Here is a 24132-nt window from a genome sequence, read left to right on the forward strand (position 1 = left end):
CGGTGTTCAAAGGTCACTCTGACCTTATAAACACATTTTGCCTTTAATAAGAACTAATTTGCTAATTATGATGATGTCATACAAATATTTATTGAGATGGAATAATGATATAGTGGACAGACTTGATAAACTGAAACAGAGGCGGAGGTAGAAGTTGGATTCATTGAAGTCACGTGATTTCCTTGATCCTGAAAATGAAAGTATGACCATAACACTATTACAGTTCTTTCAGTCAACATTCTTGAAGGAGCGCAGAAGTAAAGGTAAGGAGTTTCTATTATGTCTCCCAACAAAGTAAATTCTCCTCATCATATCATACTTTTGATGACAAGTGCTATTGTAGTGTCGGTGTAGAATGTTTACTATTACGGTGTTATTATTATTTTATGCAAAGATTTAAAAGCCGGTAGAACTAGTGCTAGAAAAATGAGGAAATCAACTTTCCAGCTCTGGGTAATTCAGTTTATTCATATGGTTTGTTAAAATGTCTCTCTTTATGACTTTTAAACAGAAGCAAACTTTTATAAAAGACATGCTTTATGCAGAGTTAAGCTTTTTTTTTTTTTTTACTTTTACCTCGAAACATAACTAATCACTGAACATGAGAGTGGAAATTGTTTTGACTATGATTTCAGTTTGGTATGCATTGACGTACCTGAACTATATTTTTACTTTCACTTTGTGATCACTGTCTTGATGGTTTTACTTATGTCTCCTGTTATCATCTACTTTCTGGTGGCATCTGCTATCATTATTGTATAACATGCTCTGTTTTTGATTAATTATTTGCATTGTATAAGTCTTACTAATACTCACTCTTGTTAAGCAGCTTCATTTTAGATTTTGTAAAAACCCTGAAAAGTAAAAAGAAACTCATTTATTTGCATTTTTACCACTAAGAGTCGCTAGTTAAAGTCAACATTTTAATTCAAGCATTAGCAACATTCCTTTTCCAGAAAATGTTATTTAAATGCATCTACATTTACACGTTAATGTCTCCTTTCACAGCAATGGGCAGAGGTAAGTCTTGACATTTCATAATTTCAGCTTGTAAATATTCTAATTATTGTAAAAGTGATTGATTCAGCTGTATGTTAACATATGTGACTTTCTCTGTAGCATTCTTCAGTAAGCCATGGAGGGATACAGAGTGAGTATCAGTCACATGTTGTCCATTGAATAATACAAACAATAAATTATATATTGTTCTAATGTTTTTTCTTTGATTAAAAGAAACTACCAGAAGGATTTTGATTTTGTGAAATCTTACAAACCTCGAAACCAAGATGTCAAACATCTCCGAATTCTGCTCCATGGACCTGTCGGTGCTGGCAAGTCCAGTTTCTACAACTCTGTTGAAAGTCTTTTGAAAGGCAGAGTTGTTGGTCGAGCTCCGACAAACACAAACACTGGGAAAAGCTTTACCCTAAAGGTATGAATAACTATATTGTGGTACTTCAAAAAGAACAGTTTAAAATGTTTCCAAACTCTTCAAAGCCTAAACTGAAATGTCTAAAAGAGTATATAAGATAACTGATGACATTAATGCATTTCCACTGATAATTTGCATACACTAATCCCATATTTAGCTTTATTCCATGGTAACTAACATAAAGGTGTGGATTAACATTTAGTAAGCGGAGAGTTCAATAGGACATCGATGATGTATTTGCTTTTCTACTTCAAAGCGCCATTATGACTCTGTAGGTAATGCAGGCAACACTGAGCCTTAGCAAAAGAGTTCGAAGCTGTTTATGTCTCCAACAGCTGGAAAAAAATATAAGTAGCTTCTCAGTGGAAACGATGCAAATTGAATTTGAAATGTTTGATATTTGCATGGTACAAATACATTTAGGTTAAAATGAAGGGTTGAAATAGAGCTGTGATTTTCAACTACTGTGGTGTTAGAGATCGTCAGGTGTGCTGCAGGAAAATATCCAATTTCACTTAATCGGTCCATAAAAACATTATTTAGTTGCCACAAATAATTTTCCATTGTTATCGTCTGAGCCTGCAATAAAGTGGCTGGCCTAGTAATGAAATACTCTTGCATGCCTGTCGGTATAGTGCAATAATATACCACATATGCTGTATTATGCTACAATGTGACTTTTGGTAACTATTTTGGTTGTTGGTGCGCTGCAGTATTGTTTTATTGTAGAAAATGTGCCGCGGCTCAAAAAAGGTTGACAAATACTAAAATAGTGGACTGATTTTTGTGCTTTGTTTGGCAAAAACAGCACATACATTTGCTCTAATTGTATTGCACTGTTTTGTTACCGTGCAGACATTGAACGCTTGAAATGTATTCTTATGTCTCCCCTGCAGTTTTCTTGGAAGAAACAATGTCTGTTTGACATTGTTTATTGCAAATACGTCACGGATTCGCTAAAGTGATGCAAATAATTACACCTTCTGCTTTACAGTACAAGGCTTATACAATCCAAAAAGATCCTGATAGCTTTTACCCTTTCATTTTCAATGACACGATGGGCTTTGAGGAAAAAACTAACAATGGAGTTCATGTGGAAGACGTGAAACTGGCCATGAGGGGACATGTGCCAGACGGTTACAAGGTACAACCCTTTTGAACTCTGACATTATCTACTTTTTAAAAAAAATACATTGTTTCAATGCTGTTGTTTAACAGCTCTATTAAATGAGTAATAGTAGTTTATCCTTTTTAAATGTATTTCTAGTTCAATCCTGAAGTCCAGTTTCAGGAAACTGATCCAGGCTACAAGGAACATCCCACTCTGGATGACAGAGTCCACGTCCTGGTTTGTGTCATGGCTGCTGGCTTAGTATCTTTAACAAGTGACGACGTTTGGAAGAAGATGAGAGAAGTCAGACTAGCAGCCAGTGAAATGGGTAAGAGCAGACATCACAATAGTCATGACTCATGACCGTGTGCACTCGTGGAACCAGATCTGGTTTTATGAATTAAAATACCAGCAAAGCAAATGTGGGTTACGTCTCTGTCTTGACAGGAATTCCCCAACTGGCTATTCTCACCAAAGTTGATGAAGCGTTTCCTGAGGTGAAAACAAACATAGACAAAGGTTATAAGCACAAGTGCTTGAAGCAAAAGGTATGCTTCTATTGGTGATATTGTATTTGTTGTATTTGAAATCTTCAAAATGTCACAATTAGGCCATTTACTAATCAAGTGAAATCCTGTTCTTTAGGTCGACGAATTCAGCATGTCGCTCGGCATTCAACCAAACTGCATCTTTCTTGTGAAGAACTACCAATCAGAAACCAACGTAAATGCGGATATTAATGCACTGATCCTCAGCGCACTGAAATGGATGGTTACCTCCGGAGAAGACTATCTCAACAACCTGTAGACCTATACTGCTGCCGTCAGCCCAGTGACGATCAAACATGAAACAATGCTTTAAATGTATTTTACAGTATTGTGCAGGGTCAATTTTATATTAATTTCTAAACATGTTACTGTAGTATGTATATCCAGCCAGGTCTCCTAAAAATAACAAAATGCACTGTCACTTGAATGTTTGGTAAGACCCGCCCCTCAAACGCAAACTGGCCAATCATAGCTCTCCGGTTCTGCTCTATAGACTTTCATGAATTAATTTGGGGGCTGGAAAGACATTTCTAAAACTTTTAATATGTACAAACTTGTAGTGTAACATTAACAGAGTATGTCAGCATGCCCTTAACTAGAGTTAGCACTTCTATGTTTCATTTGCACTGAATGTAACCATGCTTGTTTTGCTTTGTGATGATTCTCACAGCAAATAAAGACCTTTTGTTTTTCCAGAAATTAGAGGGGGTTCTGATTGGGTGTAGCCTATTTCTTTTTTTTTGGATTGACTGATGAGTGGCTCCACATGGGGGAGACGTGCTCGATTCCTCCGTGGTGAGGGCAGGGCGACAGGTCATGTTTGCGCGCTGCAGCACATTAAACAGCCTGAAGTTTTTTTTTCAGCGTGAAAAATACAATGTGTGGCGGGAGGGCGTGACAGTCACACTCAATGCGTAACACTTGAGAGACCTGTAAATGTAGTTTTAAAAAAAAACAAGAAAAGGCTTAACAAACATTATATAAACATAAAAGGTGGACAAACTCACTCACGGGGAGGACTACGGTGGGAGCAGACATCCAAAAATGCAGTACAATCCCACACCGAGGTGGGCGGCAAATAGAGTTTAAACACACTGAGGAGGGGAGGTGATTAGACACAGCAGGGAACAATCAAGGACAATCAACAGGCAATCACAAGGGCAGGAACACAGATGACACGCAGGACAAGGACTACAAAATAAAACAGGAAACAGACAAACTCACATCATGACTTCGGTTGAGCTGTTTGTGTCCTGCTTGAAACCACTTACGTTAAACATAATTTAAGTTCCATAACAATTGTACTTAATTTAGCCCAAACCATAATAATTTACTGAACCTAGAATGCAGTTTTGTTTAAATTCACAATGTTATCCACATATTTAAAACTGATACTATTATTTGTATGAGACACGTTTGTTATTTCAAACAATATGAAGTTTATCAGCATTTATCATCAGGTGGAGCCTTTTCACAGTTCATGCTTTTTAGTTCACAGTTTGAAATAAAATCCATCCATCCATCCATTTTCCGCCGCTTATCCAGGGTCGGGTCGCGGTGGCAGCACACCCAGCAGACCGACCCATGCTTCCCTCTCACCCGCAACATTTTCCAGCTCGTTCTGGGGGACCCCGAGACGTTCCCAGGCCAGCCGGGAGATATAATCCCTCCAGCGTGTCCTGGGTCTTCCCCGGGGCCTCTTCCCAGTTGGACGTGCCTGGAAAACCTCTAATGGGAGGCGTCCAGGAGGCATCCGAATTAGATGCCCGAACCACCTCAGCTGACTCCTTTCGATACGAAGGAGCAGCGGCTCGACTCCAAGCTCCCCCCTGATGTCCGAGCTCCTTAACCTATCTCTAAGGCTGAGCCCGGCCACCCTACGGAGGAAGCTCATTTCGGCCGCTTGTATCCGCGACCTCGTTCTTTCGGTCACGACCCAGAGTTCGTGACCATAGGTGAGGGTTGGAACGTAGACTGACCAGTAAATAGAGAGCTTCGCCTTCCGACTTAGCTCCCTCTTCACCAAGACGGACCGGTACAGCGCCTGTTTTACTGCTGCAGCCGCACCGATCCGCCTGTCGATCTCTCGCTCCACCTTACCCTCACTCGTGAACAAGACCCCGAGGTACTTGAACTCCTTCGCTTGGGGCAGGCATGTTGTCCCCACCTGAAGGGAGCAATCCACCGGTTTCCGGCAGAGAACCATGGCCTCGGATTTGGAGGCGCTAACCCTCATCCCTGCCGCTTCACACTCGGCTGCAAAACGCCCCAGCGAATGCTGGAGGTCACGTTCCGAGGAAGCAAACAGGACCACATCATCTGCAAACAGCAGAGAGGCGATCCCGAGGCCCCCGAACCGGATTTCCTCCGCCCCCCGGCTGCGCCTAGAAATCCTGTCCATGAAGGTCACAAACAGGACCGGTGATAAAGGGCAGCCCTGGCGGAGGCCAACACCCACCGGGAACGTGTCTGACTTAATACCGAGGATACGGACACAACTCCTACTGCAGGCGTATAGAGACCGAATAGCCCGTGCCAACGGATCCGGCACCCCGTACTCCTGCAGCACCCCCCACAGAACCCCCCGAGGGACCCGGTCGAAAGCCTTCTCCAAGTCCACAAAGCACATGTAGACTGGTTGGGCAAACTCCCAAGACCCCTCCAGTAGTCCCGCAAGGGTAAAGAGCTGGTCCACTGTTCCACGACCGGGACGGAATCCGCACTGCTCCTCTTGAATCCGAGGTTCGACAAGCGGACGGAGTCTCCTTTCCAGCACCCTGGCATAAGCTTTTCCCGGGAGGCTGAGTAGTGTGATACCACGATAGTTCGAGCACACTCTCCGGTCCCCCTTCTTGAAAATGGGAACCACCACCCCGGTCTGCCAGTCCATGGGCACTGTTCCCGACCCCCATGCGACACTGAAAAGGCGTGTCAGCCAAGACAGCCCAGCAATGTCCAGCGCTTTCAGCATCTCAGGGCGGATTTCATCCACCCCCGGCGCCTTGCCACCAAGAAGCTCTTTAACTACCTTAGTGACCTCTGCCAGGGATATGGGTGCACCCACCCCAAGGTCTTCAGGCACTGCCCCCTCCCCAGGGGACATGTTGGCCGGGTTTAGGAGTTCCTCAAAGTGCTCTTTCCACCGTCCGACGATGTCCCCAGTCCGAGTCAGCAGTTCCCCTCCCCCGCTGAGAACAGCCTGGGGTAGGCCCTGCTTTCCCTTTCTGATCCGCCGGATGGTTTGCCAGAACCTCTTTGAGGCCAACCGAAAGTCCTTCTCCATGGCCTCCCCTTGAAATAAAATTTTCAATGTAATGTTTCCTATACTACTTTGGGAATAATAAAACAAAAAGTTAAAAAATGGTGTTATTGAGTTTAAACCATCCGTCCATTTCTTCAAACCGAATATGCGTTTCCGGGTCACAAGGGGTCGCTGGACCGATTCTTCAGCTGACAGCTATAGAATCCTGTACATTTCCTATTTGTTCATTTAAAAAAAAGAAAAAAGTACGTATTCTTTAGTTGTTTGTTTATTTATTTATTGTTGACAGACAGACCGACTGACTTATTTAATTAATGTAAAATGGCCCATCATGTTAGTCTGAATGTTCTGAAGTCAGTGCACACTCTTATTCTGAAGTCAAAGCAAACTCTTATTCTGAAGTCAGTGCACACTCTTATTCTAAAGTCGGTGCACGCCCTTCCAGTTACACATATTACGTGTGGGTGTTTGGGGTTGACAGTGTTCTATCAAAGTGGAGGCCGGGTTGACTGCATGAAATCTCCCTACAAGCAACAGCTGAAGTAAGATTGTTTTTAATGTATTATTTATTGTGATAAACGTTGGCTGCTATATGATTACTATACTACACGATTGCGCCGTATCATTAAATTCACACGGAGGTATAATTACATTTTTGTTTCTGTCATGATTACTGATAGTTTTTTTGGATCAAGTGAAAGGTAAAAATAGTAATCAGCCTACTTGATAGTTCACCTTTTTACTTTCGCTTTCTCTTCTTGAATACGCTCATTTTGTTTCCGTCTGTGAATCCATTTAGATCTAATTAGAAAGCCTCAAATATTCTGTTGACGTTTGTTTTGTTTTTGGTAATAAGTAATGTTTAATGTTGCCTTACTTTCGTGTTGTAGCCATGGGTGGACTATGGACACAACCGGCTCCTCAGCGTAAGTTACACAAACATTTCAAAACATTGTTCAAACTCATGTGGATCAGAAGATTACTTTGCACATTTATTTCAGAAACATGAAAGAGATGGACGAATAGTTCAAACGCTGTAAATACAAAACCTGCATACAGTCTAAAATGCAAACATACATTGAATACATTCATATAAATAACTGATCATTTGTTTTTTTGGAATATTTCACATCATGTGTGCACTGTATTTGTCAGCTTTGATGGAAGAATGGAGGAACGTACAATGGGGGTGAGTGGTGTGTTTAATTTATGGTGCTTCTGGTATTTAATTAAGCAATAAGGGATGAGAGGCAGTACTGTATCCTCAATAATGTACTGTTCAAGGGTGTTGTTGGGCCCGAGGCGCGGCCCGGTTGAAAGCAGGGTGGAGGATGACACTCAGCCACCGATGTAAAGAAGTGCTCTCGCTGCACTTTTCTCCATTTTTTTCCCTCTATGATATTTAGAGAACTTGCCTCTTGAAATTACAACTAACAGTTGCGCAATTTAAATCTACCTGTTATTTTGGGTGCGCACTGACATGGAACGCTGGTTAATATAAACAGGTTGTACAGGACTTTATGGCTGAATAAACTACACCCAGAATGCTTGATTTGATCCACCCGTATTACAATGGCTTTTATTCAACTATTATTAATACCCAAAATGTACATTGCAAACACTTCTTTGTTGTGTTTATTTTCAGTTTCATCAACATGTTGGTTTAGTTACAGAGATGTCTGTGACAACCTGCAGCAACCACTAAATATATGCAACAACAAAATAATGTTAAAGTGCATTGTGATCTGACATATAATCCTTTTCCTCATTGAACAGCCATAAAAAGAAAGAGCTGCAGTTTGTGAAGGATAACCAGCCTCAAAACACTGAAGTCAACCAGCTCAGAGTTCTGCTTCATGGACCTGTTGGTGCTGGCAAGTCCAGCTTCATCAACTCTGTCGACAGTGTTTTGCAAAACAGAATTACTGGACGAGCTTTGACATATACCAACTCTGATAAGAGCTTGACCACAAAAGTATGAATCTCTTTTCAGTGTGATTTATGTGAAGTATGTTATTCACTGTAATACTTCATGAAGTTTAACAACTCTTTCAGCCAGTATTATGATTTTATTTATTCTTGTGTGCACCTTCAAAGATACATGCAGTACCAGTTGTAACCAATCCAATGAGACAAAGCGTCTCATAGACATGTTTCAATAGGTTGTGACTGTTGTCATTAAAACTGCCCTTTTTGTGTTCGACAGCACAAAACTTTCAAAATCCAGAAAGGACCAGGGATATTTTACCCTTTTGTCCTTACTGACATCATGGGACTTGAGGATGGAAGTGAGAACGGAGTTTGTGTGGAAGACATCAAACTGGCCATGATGGGGCACATCAGAGATGGTTATGATGTACAGTTCAGATAATAACTGAATGTGTTGGATACATTTCAGTAATACAATCCAAAAGCATTGTATTTCTGTAAAAATACATTCATTCTATTCTATGATTGGATTTTTCCTTCTTCTCCAGTTCAATCCTCGCTCTGTAATATCTGAGGATAATCCAAAATACAACATGGACCCAACTCTGGAGGACAAAGTTCATGTTCTGGTCAGTGTCATTGATGCCAGCACAGTACATCTTCTGAGTGAGGAATCGATGAGAAAGATGAAGGAAGTGAGACTTGCAGCTTCAGACATGGGTATGGTTTAATTTTTGGGGTTCATACATTGAATCAAATAACCTGACAAACATTTATTTGATTGAACTGGATTCTGCTTTGTATCGGCAGGGATTCCCCAACTGGCAATTATCACCAAAATTGATGAAGCTTGCCCAGAGGTGAAAAAAAATGTAAAGAACGTGTATAAGAGCAAGCACCTGAAGAAACGGGTAGGTTTATTATTTTATTGTATGAGATATTATGGAAATTGGAATACAGCTTTGCTTAACATTTTAAATTCAAACACAAAAATCTCCTTTGAACAGCACTTTCATTTCTTATATTTCAAATTGTTCAAATTTAGGTGGATCAAGTGAGTGCTATGCTGGGCTTGACACCAAACTGCATCTTTCCCGTGAAGAACTACAACTCAGAGATCGAGACAAACGATGAGGTTGATGTAGTGATACTGAGCGCACTGAAACGGATCCTTGAATCTGGATGTCACGGTACAGTGGTCCAGTTTCTCCCACTCACTTAATCAGTTCCTGCTGGTCACACACACCTCATCAGCTCCATCACTCTCACCTGTTTCACTCTGCTCATTTATGTAAGTTCCAGCTTCACTCACGGCCAGATCGATTATAAACAAAATGAGTGATAACTAAAAAAAGGATAATAGTTTCACAGAACACGAATCTCAGTGAGTTGTGAAAAAGTCTTCAACTTAGAGTGTTGCACACGGTGATTTATAGAACCTTAAGCGTCGCTCCCATCGCCCCACAGATGACGACAGGGAAGAAGCGCATAAGTCTGATTGCAAACCACATAAGGAGTGAGAAGGCGTAAATAAGACAATGTATATAGGTTTGACCACATAACGTATTATAAGACAAGATGGTGTGTAGGTCTAATATCATCACCACATAAGAAATTAAAAGAGCAAGTAGCATCTTGTAGCATCTTATGAGACGAGGACCCAACAAAACGTGTATACATTGTCTCTGCCTTCATGTGTACATGATCATGCAGCTATCCTCATTTAGTTGAGTTTAATAGCTATGCAAAATTAATTTAAAATGTCAGTTTAAGTGAGTCCCTGTGTCAGATTAAGTGGACTAACTGTGTATGGCTCATATGTGAGAACATTCAAGTGAAAAGTAAAAAGTAATTACTCAGTATTCTTAATTGTTGACCTTTATGTACTTTGACTTTTTCTTCTTGAATACGCTCATTGTATTTCTTTCTGTGAATTCATTTCGATCAATTTCATTTTTATAGGTGATCATTAACAACATATCTGAACTTCCAAATTAATATTCTGAAATATGAAGCCTCAAATATTTTGTTGATGTTTGTTTTGTTTTTGGTAATAAGTAATGTTTAATGTTGCCTTACTTTCTTGTTGTAGCCCTGGGTGGACAATGGACACAACCGGCTCCTGAGCGTAAGTTACACAAATATTTCAGAACATTGTTTAAACTCATGTGGATCAAAAGATTACTTTGCACATTTACTTCAGAAACATAAAAGAGAGGGACAAGTAGATCAAACGTTGTAAATAAAAACCTGCATAGAGTCTAAAATGCAAAAATACATTCATAAAAATAACTGATTGTTCATTTGTGTTACGATATCTCACATCATGTGTGCACTCTATTTGTCAGCTTTGATGGAAGAATGGAGGATCTTAAAATGGGTGTGAGTTGTGTGTTTAATTTATGGTGCTTCTGGTATTTAATGGCTTTTATTCAACTCTTATTAATATAAAAACTGTGCAACTGCACACACTCCTTTGTTGAGACTGTCTCTCTTCCTGACATTGTTGTTTGTTTTCAGTTTCATCAACATGTTGGTTTAGTTGCTGTGACAACCTGCAGCAACCACTAAATATGTGCAACAACATAATAATTTTAAAATGCATTTTGATCTATATACTCCTCTCCTTATTGAACAGCCATAAAGATCAAGAGCTGCAGTTTGTGAAGGATTACAAGCCTCAAAACACTAAAGTGAACCAGCTCAGAGTTCTGCTTCATGGACCTGCTGGTGCTGGCAAGTCCAGCTTCATCAACTCTGTCGACAGTGTTTTGCAAAGCAGAGTAGTTACTGGACGAGCTTTGGCGGATACCATATCTGCTAAGAGCTTCACCAACAAAGTATGAATCTCTTTTCAGTGTGATTTATGTGAAGTATGTTATGCACTGTAATACTTCATGAAGTTTAACAACTCTTTCAGCTGGTATTGTGATTTTATTTATTCTTGTGTGCACCTTCAAAGATACATGCAGTACCAGTTGTAACCAATCCAATGAGACAAAGCGTCTCATAGACATGTTTCAATAGGTTGTGACTGTTGTCATTAAAACTGCTCTTTTCTTTATTTTTACAGTACAAAACTTACAAAATCCAGAAAAAACCAGAGACATTTTACCCTTTTGTCTTCACTGACATCATGGGACTTGAGGATGGAATCGATAGAGGAGTTTGTGTGGAAGACCTCAAACTGGCCATGATGGGGCACATCAGAGATGGTTACGATGTAAAGTTCAGATAATTACTGAATGTGTTGGATATACACTGCCTGGTAAAAAAAAAAGTCGCCGCCAAAAAAAAAGGTCACACTAATATTTTGTTGGACCGCCTTCAGCTATGATTACGGCACGCATTCGCTGTGGCATTGTTTGGATAAGCTTCTGCAATGTCACAAGATTTATTTCCCTCCAGTGTTACATTAATTTCTCACCAAGATCTTGTATTGATGATGGTAGAGTCTGACCGCTGCGCAAAGCCTTCTCCAGCACATCCCATAAATTCTCAATGGGGTTAAGGTCTGGATGTTTACCTGCCAATGCCATTCGACCTCTACAGCTCATCCAGAACGCATCAGCTCGACTGATCTTTAACCTCCCGAAATTCACTCACACTACTACGTCGCCCGCATCTGCTTCAAAACATTGGTACTTGCGTACCGTGCTACGAACAGATCGGGTCCGACTTACATCCAGGACATGGTAAAACCGTACACACAAGCTTGTTCGCTCCGCTCAGCTTCAGCCAATCAGCTTGTTGCTCCGTCTCTGCGAACTAAACACTCAGAGTCATGAATGTTTGCAGTCCTGGCTCCTCGATGGTGGAATGAGCTCCCCATTGACATCGGGACAGCAGAAAGTGTCTACATCTTCCGTCGCAAACTAAAATCATATCTTTTTCAACTACACCTTGAATAAAGACAGTACTAGTAGCACTTTAGCAGCACTTAATGGCTCTTACTGATAGCACTTTGTAGTTTGACTTTATTGAAGAAATTGTACTCTCTTGATTCTTGGCAATGTCATCTTAGAATATGCCCGTGCCATCAGGGAAGAAAAAAATCCACTGATGGAATCACCTGGTCGTTGCTGAACCTGACCAAGTGCAGCAACCCCAAATCACAGCACTGCCCCCACAGGCTTGTACAGTAGGCAGTAGGAGTTAAATCCAACTGGCGACTTTTTTTTGGCCAGGCAGTGTATTTCAGTAATACAATCCAATAGCATTTTATTTATGTAAAGAGATATTTATTTTATTCTTTGATTTGATTTTTCCTTCTTTACCAGTTCAATCCTCACTCTAAAATATTAGAGGATAATCCAAAATACAACAAGGACCCAACTTTCAAGGACAAAGTTCATGTTCTGGTTTGTGTCATTGATGCCGACACAGTGTGTCGTCTGAGTGATGAATCTATAATAAAGATGAGAGAAGTGAGACTTGCAGCTTCAGAACTGGGTAAGGTTTAATTTTCGGTTCCATACATTGAATCAAATAACCTGACAAAGAGTTATTTCATTGAACTGGATTCTGCTTTGTATCGGCAGGGATTCCCCAACTGGCAATTCTCACCAAAATTGATGAAGCTTGCCCAGAGGTGAAAAGAAATGTAAAGAACGTGTATAAGAGCAAGCACCTGAAGAAACAGGTAGGTTTCCATCTGTGATTGTGAGTTTGGAGGGAGTTGTTATTCCAATTGGAATACAATTTTGATTGACATTTAAAATTCTAACAAAAACAATCTCCTTTGAGCAGCACTTTAATTTCTTATATTTCAAATTGTTCAAATGTAGATGGATGAGTTCAGTGCTACGCTGGGCTTGACACCAAACTGCATCTTTCCTGTGAAGAACTACAACTCAGAGATCGAAACAAACGATGATGTTGATACAGTGATACTGAGCGCACTGAAACGGATCCTTGAAGCTGGAGGAGACTTTCTCAACCACCTGTAGTCCTAAATACTGCTGAGGATAATCTTGTATAATCACTGTATGAAAAAATGGCTTCTTTAAAACAATATACATTTTAATAATAACGTGCATATTTGGCATTTGGGGTATTTTTTTAAAATATTATTTTTCAATCATCTTACTGCAGAATTAATATTGGCCTGGTCTCCTAGAAAATACGCTCCAATACAACAAAACTGCATTGTCACTGGTCAAGCAGCAGCAGCAGCTGTCGGTGGGGGCTCAAAAAGGGTCAATTGATTTTTATTTATCAAAAATATATGTTTATAATCAAAGTTTGAGTATGTCCACAAATGGCCTTTGAGTCGCATGGGCATAAACTGACAAGTAGGGATGGGTACTGTTTGGGTTTTTCCCATACCGGTGCTAAATCCATACTTTTAAAACGATACCGGTGCCTAAACCGAAACTTAAAAAAAATACAAACATTAAAAAAATGAAAGAAAGCCTTTTTTTTTATTGCCCTGGCATTTCTTTTCAAAGTATACTATCAATATAAATAAATTCAAAACACTTGACTTCCAACTCTAGCTTCAAACTTTTTAACTTCAAACTATGAACAATATATTAACTGTTAACAGTTTACAGTATACTTCAATATATACAAAACACACTCTGTATACAGCTTCAAACTTCAGCAATTCTTTTGCAGCACGAGCGTCAGGCGGCCTCATTGGGAGCGTGTGCAACAGATCTGCAATCACAAACTGTCGGATTCTACAAACTGTTGCTTTACTTGACAACGCGTCATCATTATTATCAACTGGGAGAGCTTTTCTGAATTCACAATGTTAACCGCATATTTAAAACTGATACCATAATTCGTGCAAAAATAATGTAGTCCTCTAAACTTAATTGAGAATGCAGTTGAGTTGTATGAACATCATTTTGAGGAGACAGGTTTGTTATATCATATAATATCAAGTTTATCAGCATTCGTTGGAGCTTTAGCACGGTTCATGCTTCTTGGTTTGCAGTTTGAAATTATATTTTTATTTTTAAAATGTTTCGTATATTACTTTGGGAATAATCAAAACAACTGTTAAAAACCTGGATAACATTGTTTGTAGTGTGCAACATTAAATCAAAACATATTGTGAAATAAATAATCATATTAATAAATAATCCAACAGATTTGCAGGTGCAATTAGCTATTAAATTCATCTGCTGTGTTCATGTTAATATCCCATGTGCTCATGTCGGTTCACCTGCTCCTGTTTTCTGTTATTTTGTTTGATTTTCAGTTACTCATTTTTTGGTTTACCTGTTAAGAGTTTTCTTTGGGATATTTCTTCATTAAAATCACCATTTATCATCCTTCAGCTCCACGTGTCTACCTATGTTTGGGTCCTTCCAGTTGTCTTTCTCCCCGACCGTGAAGGTGTTGTCTGGGACTTGTCAGGTGTTTTGATCTCACGACTTATTCAACCGTTTAACAGTGAAAGTAAACTGTGACAATTTTGGTTTCCTGAAATGAATCAGCTTTCTACTCAGCTCCACCTTCTGGGGTGAGTTTGCAAAAGAAACAAGATGACAACAGCCAAAACACTGAACTTTAGGGTTCAAAACCATGTTCCTCAAACAAAACAGCTCCACCTTCTCGAGTCACTTTGCAGAGTTTCTTTGTAATTTTGTTTAGGAACATCAAGTCATGATTTAACCTTCCTCTTGTGTTTCTGTTAGCGTCTCTTGTGTTAGCGGGTCAGTTTTGACCAATGTCTTAAGTCAGCAGTAAAATACACTAAAAACAATTACCTATCATCCAATTTGTTTTTCATCTCTTGGCTATCTTGTTAGGTTTCATTATCCATTAAAATATTGTTGTATGTTTTAATATTTTTGGTGTGGGTCTCTGAGCCTTTTCTATGTCAGCATACACCTTGATTTCAATTTAAAAAATGGTAAAAATGAACCTCAGGAGAGTATTATAAATTTAAAAAAAAGTTGTTGTGCTACCTGACTATTACGGGGGGGTATTAGAAGAAAAATACATTTGTTTATTTTAATTAATTATAACTATAGTAACATCCGTGTCAGGACAGAGTCAGACTGCAACGGATCATCAGGTCTACAGAGAGAAGTATTGGTTCCAGCCTGCCCTCCATCCTGGACTTGCACACCTCCAGAGTCAGGAAGCGAGCTGGAAAGATCCCTGCAGACCCCTCACACCCTGGACACAAGCTGTTCCAGCTCCTCCCTGTCTGGTAGGCGCTACAGAGCAATGTACGCCAACACCACCAGACACAAGAACAGCTTCTTGCCACTGGCCATCACTCTGATGAACAGTTAATCAGATGATCTGTACTATCCACACTTTTTGGACTATTGTTGTCTTTAATGTCTTTTTTGTCTTTTTTATATTTATCTTGTTCATTGTATGTATATAAATATGAAGAGCGAAAAGAAACCAGCGTCAAATTCCATGTACTGTGGTAAACTGTGGTAAAGTTATATAATTGGATAATTTGTCAAAGTGAAAAAAAGGGAAGAAGAGTCATAAGGGTTAACCCTCTCTAGTTCTGTCCAGAGGCATAACAGCGGATGTAGAATTTTCTTTATTAAATTTGTACTGATAAATGTTAACTTGGAATACTGTATAAAAAGCTTAATCTCTCAATGTCAGAGTAATTATGATTGACCATCACTAGTTCTTAACTGCAGTCAAGCCAGCCTCCACTTAAAAAACAAGGTTAAACCAGCGAAATGTTGTTTTGCTACTTGTAACGTTACACTTGAACAATAAACTACACTGACCTGACCACACACAGGCACTCTATAAAAAGTAACAAAGCAGACTCTTTCTGCTCTGTAGACTGAGATCTTTTGGCGTGCAGGGAGCACTCCTGAAGACCTTCTTTGACTCTCTGGTGGCATCAGCCATCGTCTATGGAGTGGTCTTCTGGAGCAGCAGCATCTTGACAGCTGACAGGAAGAAACTAAATAAACTTCCTAGAAGAAGGCCAGCAGTGTGCTGCGGTGTCCACTGGATACGGTGGAGGGAGACAGGAGAATGATGGCCGAGCTCTCATCCCTGATGGACAACACCTCTCACCCCATGCAGGACACTCTGGCAGCTCCACACAGCTCCTTCAGCCACCAGCTGATCCATCCCCATTGTGTGAAGGAGAGGTACCGCAGGTCCTTCCTTTCTGCTGCTGTCAGTCTGCACAACCAGCTGAACTCTCAGGAGACCACAAAAAACACTTCAATCTTAAATGACTTTATTCATTCTAACCTGTGCAATATAATTACACTGTGCAAAGTAGTTATATTTATTCTGCCTGTATATATAATATTCAGTTATTGTAGATTATTTACAGTTTTGTATGATTGCTTTCACTTTGTCTCTTGTGTGCACTTTACCCCCTTTGCTGCTGTAATCCTGTAAATGTCCCCACAGCAGCACTATATAAAGCATTATCTCTTCTTATCTTATAATGGCAAGAGCTTATCTTAAACAAATCTGGGTTGGGTATCATAGACAACAACCTCCTTCCACATCGGTCTTTCCCAACTCGCGAACAAAGAAGCAGACATATTATTCATAACGTAGCATTCGGTTCTCTTCCAACCCCTGATTTAATATTTCTTGTTTTTCACTCTTCTTACATACACCAGCTCAAGCTGGTTATGCGGCATTTCCCTAATCGTTGTTTTGACTGAGCCTCCCGGTCAATTCCCTTCACTTCAGAACATTTACTCCATCAGGGTCACCAGGAGAGCACACCACATCATCAGGGAACGTAGTTCCTGACAATAGGCCACACTAGAATATTCGGACACTAGTGACAATAATGTCTTCTGCTATTATATCTGATGTGAAAATAGGTTGTAACTCAATTACCTTTTAGTCCGAAAAGGACAGGATGTCCTGATATTATCTGAGTGACACTGTGTTGTTCTGCTTTCAATCCCAAAGGAAATTAGTAATTTAAAGTGATCTTTAAATTTTGAATTTGATGTGGTCATTTTGAAGTCAGATTGGTTTTTGGGAATTGATTCTTCATCTCAAAGTTTTACTGAGTTTTCACACAATTTGGTGACATTTTTCTCTAGAATACAGCTTGCAGGCGACCAATCCTATAGCTGACAGCTAATTTGCATTTCCTACTTGTTAATTTAGTCGTTTTTTCACATATTTATTTATTTGATGTTGACAGATCTACGGACTGACTTATTTAAGTTATGTATGACACAAGTGGTTTCAAGCGGGACACAAACAGCGGTCTTCTGGATGAATGACCCAACCTTCCACTACGAGTCCCAACCACCATCTTAAACGTGATGTATGTTTGGTTTTCCAAATGTCCGCCTGTCCACGCACATCCAACATGTTGAAAGGACTATGATAGGCAGAGGAAATTTGAGAGGGTTTGCACAAAGGTTTGTACAAAAGATGTCTTTGCTAAAGATATAACCAAACATATTTCTGATACTTAAAAAACAAATGTAATCCAAAATACATTTCCGTTTAAATGTAATTGACCCTTTTCTGAGCCCCACCTCGTGCTGCTGCTGCTGCTGCTGATTGGCCAGTTTGTGTTTGAGAGGCGGACCTTAGTGATGATCACGCAACAATGCAGTTTTGTTGTATTAAAGCATAATTTCTAGGAGGCCAGGCCGGATATAAATCCTGCAATAACATGATTAAAAAATAACATAAAAATAAAGCAAAAGCAAATTATTCACATTATTAATAAAAGTTGTACATTTTTAAAGATGCCATTTTTTTTCATCATGCTTTGATCATATAAGGTTTGTCTCAGCAGTATGTAGGACTACAGGTGGTTGACAAAGTCTTCCCCAGATTCAAGGACTTGTTTCAATGCGCTAAGTATCACTGTATTAACAAACAGTGAAATAGTTTCATTTTCACCTATATGTTAATGACTTTGTGGCAGGAGAAACTGGACTACTGAACTGTACCATGCAGATTAAAGGACCTGTTTTACTGTGCTCAGTATCACTGCATCAATCTCCTCGTTTATGTCGATCACTGAGTTGTAGTTCTTCACGGGAAAGATGCAGTTTGGTGTCAAGCTCAGCGTAACACTCAAGTAATCCATCTAAATTTGAACACTTTAAAATATAATAAATGAAAGTGCTGCTCAAAAGAGACTTCTTTGTTGTGCCACACATGAAGAACAGGGCCCAAGTGAAGTTCTCGCTGATGTGAGTTCCGAGAAATTTAAAGCTTTTCACCCTTTCCACCTCTGTCCTATCTTCAAAGTGATGTGTGCTGCACCCTTCTCCTCCAATTATGGCTCTTGCCATGTGGTTATTGATAAGATAAGAAAAGTTCAATCAGTAGAGACTCGTTTCGAATTCAATAATACATTTATTACATTGACATAACAACGGAACCAAAGTCTTTGGTGATTGGACTCTATCCTGTAACACCCAGGGTCAATAACCACGCAGCTCTTTACTTATTACAAGATAAGAAAAAGGAAGTCATTTAAGATTGAAGTGTTTTTTGTGGTCTCCTGAGAGCTCAGCTGGTTGTGCAGACTGACAGCAGCAGCACGGAAGGACTTGCGGTCCCTCTCCTTCACACACCGGGGATGGATCAGCTGGTGGCTGAAGGAGCTTTGTGGAGCTGCCAGAGTGTCCTGCATGGGGTGGGAGGTGTTGTCCATCAGGGATGAGAGCTTGGCCATCATTCTCCTGACTCGCACCACTTCCACCGTATACAGTGGACACACCCCATCCCACTGCTGGCCTCCTTCTGTCCATCTGTCGGCTGTCGAGATGCTGCTGCTCCAGAAGACCACTCCATAGAAGATGGCTGATGCCACAATATGTCACATTGAGATATTAGGCTTTTCATACATTATTCTGAGGTGCTTTTTTTCATCATTTTGAAAGATATTACCAAAAACTAGTTGATGTCAAATGGTCCAATGGTAAGCTACAAAGATGCTCTGGTGACAAAATAAGATTTAACGAAATATTCCGTGCTGCAGCACATTGCCTCCCTGATCTCTGCAGACAATGTTGCTTATATTCTCCTTCACCAGACAGCCCAACTTAGTAGCTGAGCGTGAAAAACAACCTGAGTACCCTGCAGATAGACAGAGGGTTAATGCCAGCTGTAGAAAGAACTGGTGACGGTTAACGGTAATGACTCTCCTTCCTTTTTATCACTTTGACAAATTATATGATTATATAACTTTTCCAGTTTCCAGGGAAAAATTTAAAGTATAAATCCAAATTACAAATAAGTTTTACAAAGTGACCCCAGAAGGTGGAGCTGAGCAGAAAGCTGATTCATTTCAGGAAACCAAAATTGTCACAGTTTACTTTCACTGTTAAAGGGTTGAATAAGTTGTGAGATTAAAACACCTGACAAGTCCCAGACAACACCTTCACGGTCGGGGAGAAAGACAACTGGAAGGACCCAAACACAGGTAGACACGTGGAGCTGAAGGATGATAAATGGTGATTTTAATGAAGAAATATCCCAAAGAAAACTTCGTGAGCAGGTAAATCCAAAAATTAGTAACTGAAAATCTAACAAGGAGAATGACAGAAAACAGGAGCAGGTGAACAGACATGTGCACATGGGATATTAACATGAACGCAGCAGATGAATTCAGTAGCTAATTGCATCTTCAAATCTGTTGGATTATTTATTTCACAATATGTTTCATTTAATGTTGCACACTAAAACATTTTTTTTTTGTCAATTTAGGTTTTTAACCGTTTTTCATTATTATTCCCAAAGTAATATATGAGACATTTTTGTAATGCAAATAATGTAAAACTGTAAACTAAAAAGCATGAACTGTGATAAATCTCCGACTAATATAATGCTGTACTGCCTTAAAACTCTTTTCTCAATTAAGTTTAAAATGATTACGTAATGTTCCCACAAGTTATGGTATCAGTTTGAAATATGTGGTTAACATTGTGAATTGGAACAAAACTACTTGGTAAGGTTCAGTAAAAGATTATGGTTCAGATCATGTTGCTCTTATTCTGAAGTTGGTACACGCCCTTACAGTAACGCCCGGTGTATAAAAGTGTACTGTGGAACAGTGTGGGTCTTTGCTTGACAGTGTCCTATTCAAGTGGAGGCTGCGTTGACCACACTACTTCTTTCTACGGGCATAACAGCTGAAGTAGGATTGTTTTTAATATTTGGTTTATTCTGATGGCTAAAAAGTTTCTAAGAAATGAAAAACAACTATAGTGTCATGTTCAACTGTCAAGAAAACAGTATAGTTCTAAACAGTGTTCTTGATGGTTGACCTTTGTACTTTCCTTTTCTCTTCTTGAATACGCACATCGATCGATTTCATTTTCACTGGGGAAGTTACAATCTAATATTCTAAAATATGAAGTCTCAAATATTCTGTTGACACTGTGTTTGTTTTTGGTAATAAGTTTTGTTTAATGTTGCCAGACTTTCTTTTTGTAGCCATGGGTGGAGGATCATCAACACCGCCTTCTGTGCCAAAACCAGCTCCTCAGCGTAAGTTACTTGAATATTTCAGAACATTGTTCAAACTCATGTGGATCAGAAGATTACTTTGCACATTTATTTCAGGAATATGAAAGAGAGGCACGGGTAGATCAAACATTGTAAATAAAAACCAACAGACAGTCTAAAATTCAAAAATACATTTGATACATGTAGATAAATAACTGATTGTTCATTTGTGTTTTGGATGTTTCACATCATGTGTATTATATTAATATATCTACTTGTCAGGTTTGATGGAAGAATGGAGGATCTTAAAATGGGGGTGAGTGTGTTTAATTTATATTACATTTCATTTAGCTAACCCTTTTATACAAAGCAACTTACATTTTTGCTCTACACACCGTAGACACAGCAACGGGAAGTAGTTAAGGGTTAAGTGTCTTACTCAAGGACACATCGACAGGGACTAGCGGCGCTGGGACTCTAACCACAGATCTTCTGATTAAAAGACTGGAATGCTACACACTGATCCACAGACGCCACATTGTGGCCGAGAGGAGTCAATTCATGATGCCTCTAGTATATAATGGCTTTAATTCAAGTATTATTTATACCAGGAATGTGCAACTGCACACACTCCTTTGTTGACACTATCTCTCTTCCTGACATTGTTGTGTTTGCTTTCAGTTTCAGCAACATGTTGGTTTAGTTACAGAGATGTCTGTGACAACCTGCAGCAACCACTAATGTGCAACAACATATTAATGTTTAAGTGCATCGTGATCTGAAATATAATCCTTTTCCTTATTAAACAGCCATAAAAAGGAAGAGCTGCACTTTGTGAAGAATTACCAGCCTCAAAACAGAGAAGTCAAGCAGCTCAGAATTCTGCTTCATGGACCTGCTGGTGCTGGCAAGTCCAGCTTCATCAACTCTGTCGAAAGTGTTTTGCAAAACAGAATTACTCGACGAGCATTGACGGATACCAGATCTGCTAAGAGCTTCACCACAAAAGTATGAATCTCTTTTCAGAATCAGAATCAGAATACGTTTTATTGCCACATAAGTTATCACAAACGAGGAATTTGTCTTGGCGCAGGGTGCAACTTAAAAAGACAACAACAACAACAAGGAACATTTAACTGTACAAGTGAAAGTATAAAAATTTGAATAAAAAACAAGCAATAAGTAAATGCAGTAATGTGCAGTAAGTGTGTGATTTATGTGAAAAAGTATGTTATTCACTGTAATACTTCATGAAGTTTAACAACTCTTTCAGCCGGTATTGTGATTTTATTTATTCTTGTGTGCACCTTCAAAGATACATGCAGTACTAGTTGTAACCAATCCAATGAGACAAAGCGTCTCATAGACATGTTTCAATGGTTGTGATTGTTGTCATTAAAACTGCACTTTCTATGTTTTACAGTACAAAGCTTACAACATCCACAAAGAAGGACCTGGGACATTTTACCCTTTTGTCTTCACTGACATCATGGGACTTGAGGATGGAAGTGAGAACGGAGTTTGTGTGGAAGACCTCAAACTGGCCATGAAGGGGCACATCAGAGATGAATACGATGTACAGTTCAGATAATAACTGAATGTTTTGGATGCATTTCAGTAATAACTATTTTATTTACGTAAAGATATTTATTTTATTCTTTGATCCGATTTTTTTCCTTCTTCACCAGTTCAATCCTCGCTGTGTAATATCTGTGGATAATCCAAAATACAACAAGGACCCAACTCTGGAGGACAAAGTTCATGTTCTGGTTTGTGTCATTGATGCCGAGACACTAAGTATTATGAGTGACTCATCTAAGAGAAAGATGAGGGAAGTGAGACTTGCAGCTTCAGACATGGGTAAGGTTTAATTGTGGGGGTTCATACAATCAATAACCTGTCAAATAACGAATGAATCAAATAACCTGAGAAACATTTATTTGAATGAACTGGATTCTGCTTTGTATCGGCAGGGATTCCCCAACTGGCAATTCTCACCAAAATTGATGAAGCTTGCCCAGAGGTGAAAAAAAATGTAATGAACGTGTATAAGAGCAAGTACCTGAAGAAACAGGTAGGTTTCCATTTGTGATTGTGTGAGTTTGGAGAGAGTTGTTATTCCAATTGGAATACAATTTTGCTCAACATTTTAAATTTTAACAAACAAATTTCCTTTGAGCAGCACTTTCATTTCTTATATTTCAAATTGTTCAAATGTAGATGGATGAGTTCAGTGCTACGCTGGGCTTGTCACCAAACTGCATCTTTCTCATGAAGAACTACAACTCAGAGATCGAAATAAACGATGATGTTGATACAGTGATACTGAGCGCACTGAAACGGATCCTTCAATCTGGAGAAGACTTTCTCAACTACCTGTAGTCCTACATAAAATACTGCTGAGGCAAACCTTTTATGATCAATGTATGAAAAAATGGCTTCTTTAAAACAATATACATTTGAATAATAATGTACATGATTTGCATTTGGGGTATTTTTTTTCAATGTTCATTTTTATCCATGTTACTGCAGAATTTATATCCAGCCTGGTCTCCTAGAAAGTACGCTCCAATACAACAAAACTGCACTGTCACTTGATCACCACTAAGGCCCGCCCCTCGAACACACACTGGCCAATCAGCAGAAGCAGCAAGAGGTGGGGCTTAGAAAAGGGTCAAAGGAGCAAACCTTCAATCATCGTGAACTTATTTTTGTAAACAGTGCTGTAATTAGATGAAGTGGGCAATACAACTTTTTATTTTATATTATTTTTTATTAGCAAGCACAAAATCTGTACAGTTTATGCTCTATGACCGGCAAAATGAAGCAGGTAGGCTGCACCACTCTCACTATGCATTTTAGTTTTGGTTTTGTGTTAATTTAGTAATGCATTGTAGATTTAGATCAAAACTTTCTATTTAACTACTGATTGCTGTTGCTTTATTTCAATATTCATAAATTGCTAAAGAGTTATTAATGCTGTTCAGGTAAAACCACAATAAAAACTGAAAGTTGTATATAGTCTTCTTTTATTTGAGTCCTTGTAGTCTATTCCATACACTAAATTGTCTTGTAATGCAATCCCTGTAAGTGATCCACGCAGTATTGCACACGTTTACGTATTATGTGGTAAGACATTAACACTTTTCAAGAAAATCCCCAAACTAAACTGGGGCATGAATTGGCATAAAACTATGTCAATATTCAGTGTAAAAGTGTCCCATTTGAGTCTGAAGTTTTAAAAGGAGTTAATGATGAAATTAATATACTTTGGTATTTTATATAATTTATATTGCATATTCCTTCGAACCAAATATAAAAAGCTTATGATGTTCTCGTGTCATTACTTCACATAATCTCTTTCAGAGTATGATTGAGTTATGTTTTCTCCTGCTACGCCTTGAAAAACTTATGGTATCAGTTTGAAATATGTGGTTAACATTGTGAA

The 24132-nt window shown here is 39.2% G+C and overlaps 3 protein-coding genes across 3 annotated transcripts; all 3 read left to right on the forward strand.

Moving 5' to 3' along the window:
* Positions 1–228: 228 nt before the first annotated feature.
* Positions 229–3779, forward strand: LOC137787007 (interferon-induced protein 44-like). Its single transcript, XM_068579188.1, has 8 exons — positions 229–263; positions 1009–1020; positions 1120–1150; positions 1234–1432; positions 2427–2576; positions 2700–2871; positions 2991–3091; positions 3189–3779. Exons 2-8 carry the CDS (start codon positions 1011–1013, stop codon positions 3348–3350), a joined length of 825 nt encoding a protein of 274 aa, XP_068435289.1. The 5' UTR covers positions 229–263; positions 1009–1010; the 3' UTR covers positions 3351–3779.
* A 3470-nt stretch (positions 3780–7249) lies between these two features.
* On the forward strand, positions 7250–14566 carry LOC137786843 (uncharacterized). Its single transcript, XM_068578957.1, has 14 exons — positions 7250–7279; positions 7509–7542; positions 8130–8328; positions 8560–8709; positions 8831–9002; positions 9093–9193; positions 9328–9472; positions 10375–10410; positions 10631–10664; positions 10921–11122; positions 11356–11505; positions 12563–12734; positions 12824–12924; positions 13070–14566. The coding sequence occupies exons 2-14, from the start codon at positions 7514–7516 to the stop codon at positions 13229–13231; spliced, it is 1653 nt and encodes a 550-aa protein (XP_068435058.1). The 5' UTR covers positions 7250–7279; positions 7509–7513; the 3' UTR covers positions 13232–14566.
* Positions 14567–16262: 1696 nt separating this feature from the next.
* On the forward strand, positions 16263–23082 carry LOC137786481 (interferon-induced protein 44-like). Its single transcript, XM_068578390.1, has 7 exons — positions 16263–16378; positions 20673–20726; positions 21494–21692; positions 22108–22260; positions 22373–22544; positions 22658–22758; positions 22905–23082. The coding sequence occupies exons 1-7, from the start codon at positions 16263–16265 to the stop codon at positions 23064–23066; spliced, it is 957 nt and encodes a 318-aa protein (XP_068434491.1). The 3' UTR covers positions 23067–23082.
* The last annotated feature ends 1050 nt before the right edge of the window (positions 23083–24132 follow it).

This window comes from Clinocottus analis, unplaced genomic scaffold (genome assembly GCF_023055335.1).
Source record: "Clinocottus analis isolate CAN_PGR_092001 unplaced genomic scaffold, fCliAna1.0.p SCAF_16, whole genome shotgun sequence".
NCBI classification, from domain to species: Eukaryota; Metazoa; Chordata; class Actinopteri; order Perciformes; family Cottidae; genus Clinocottus; species Clinocottus analis.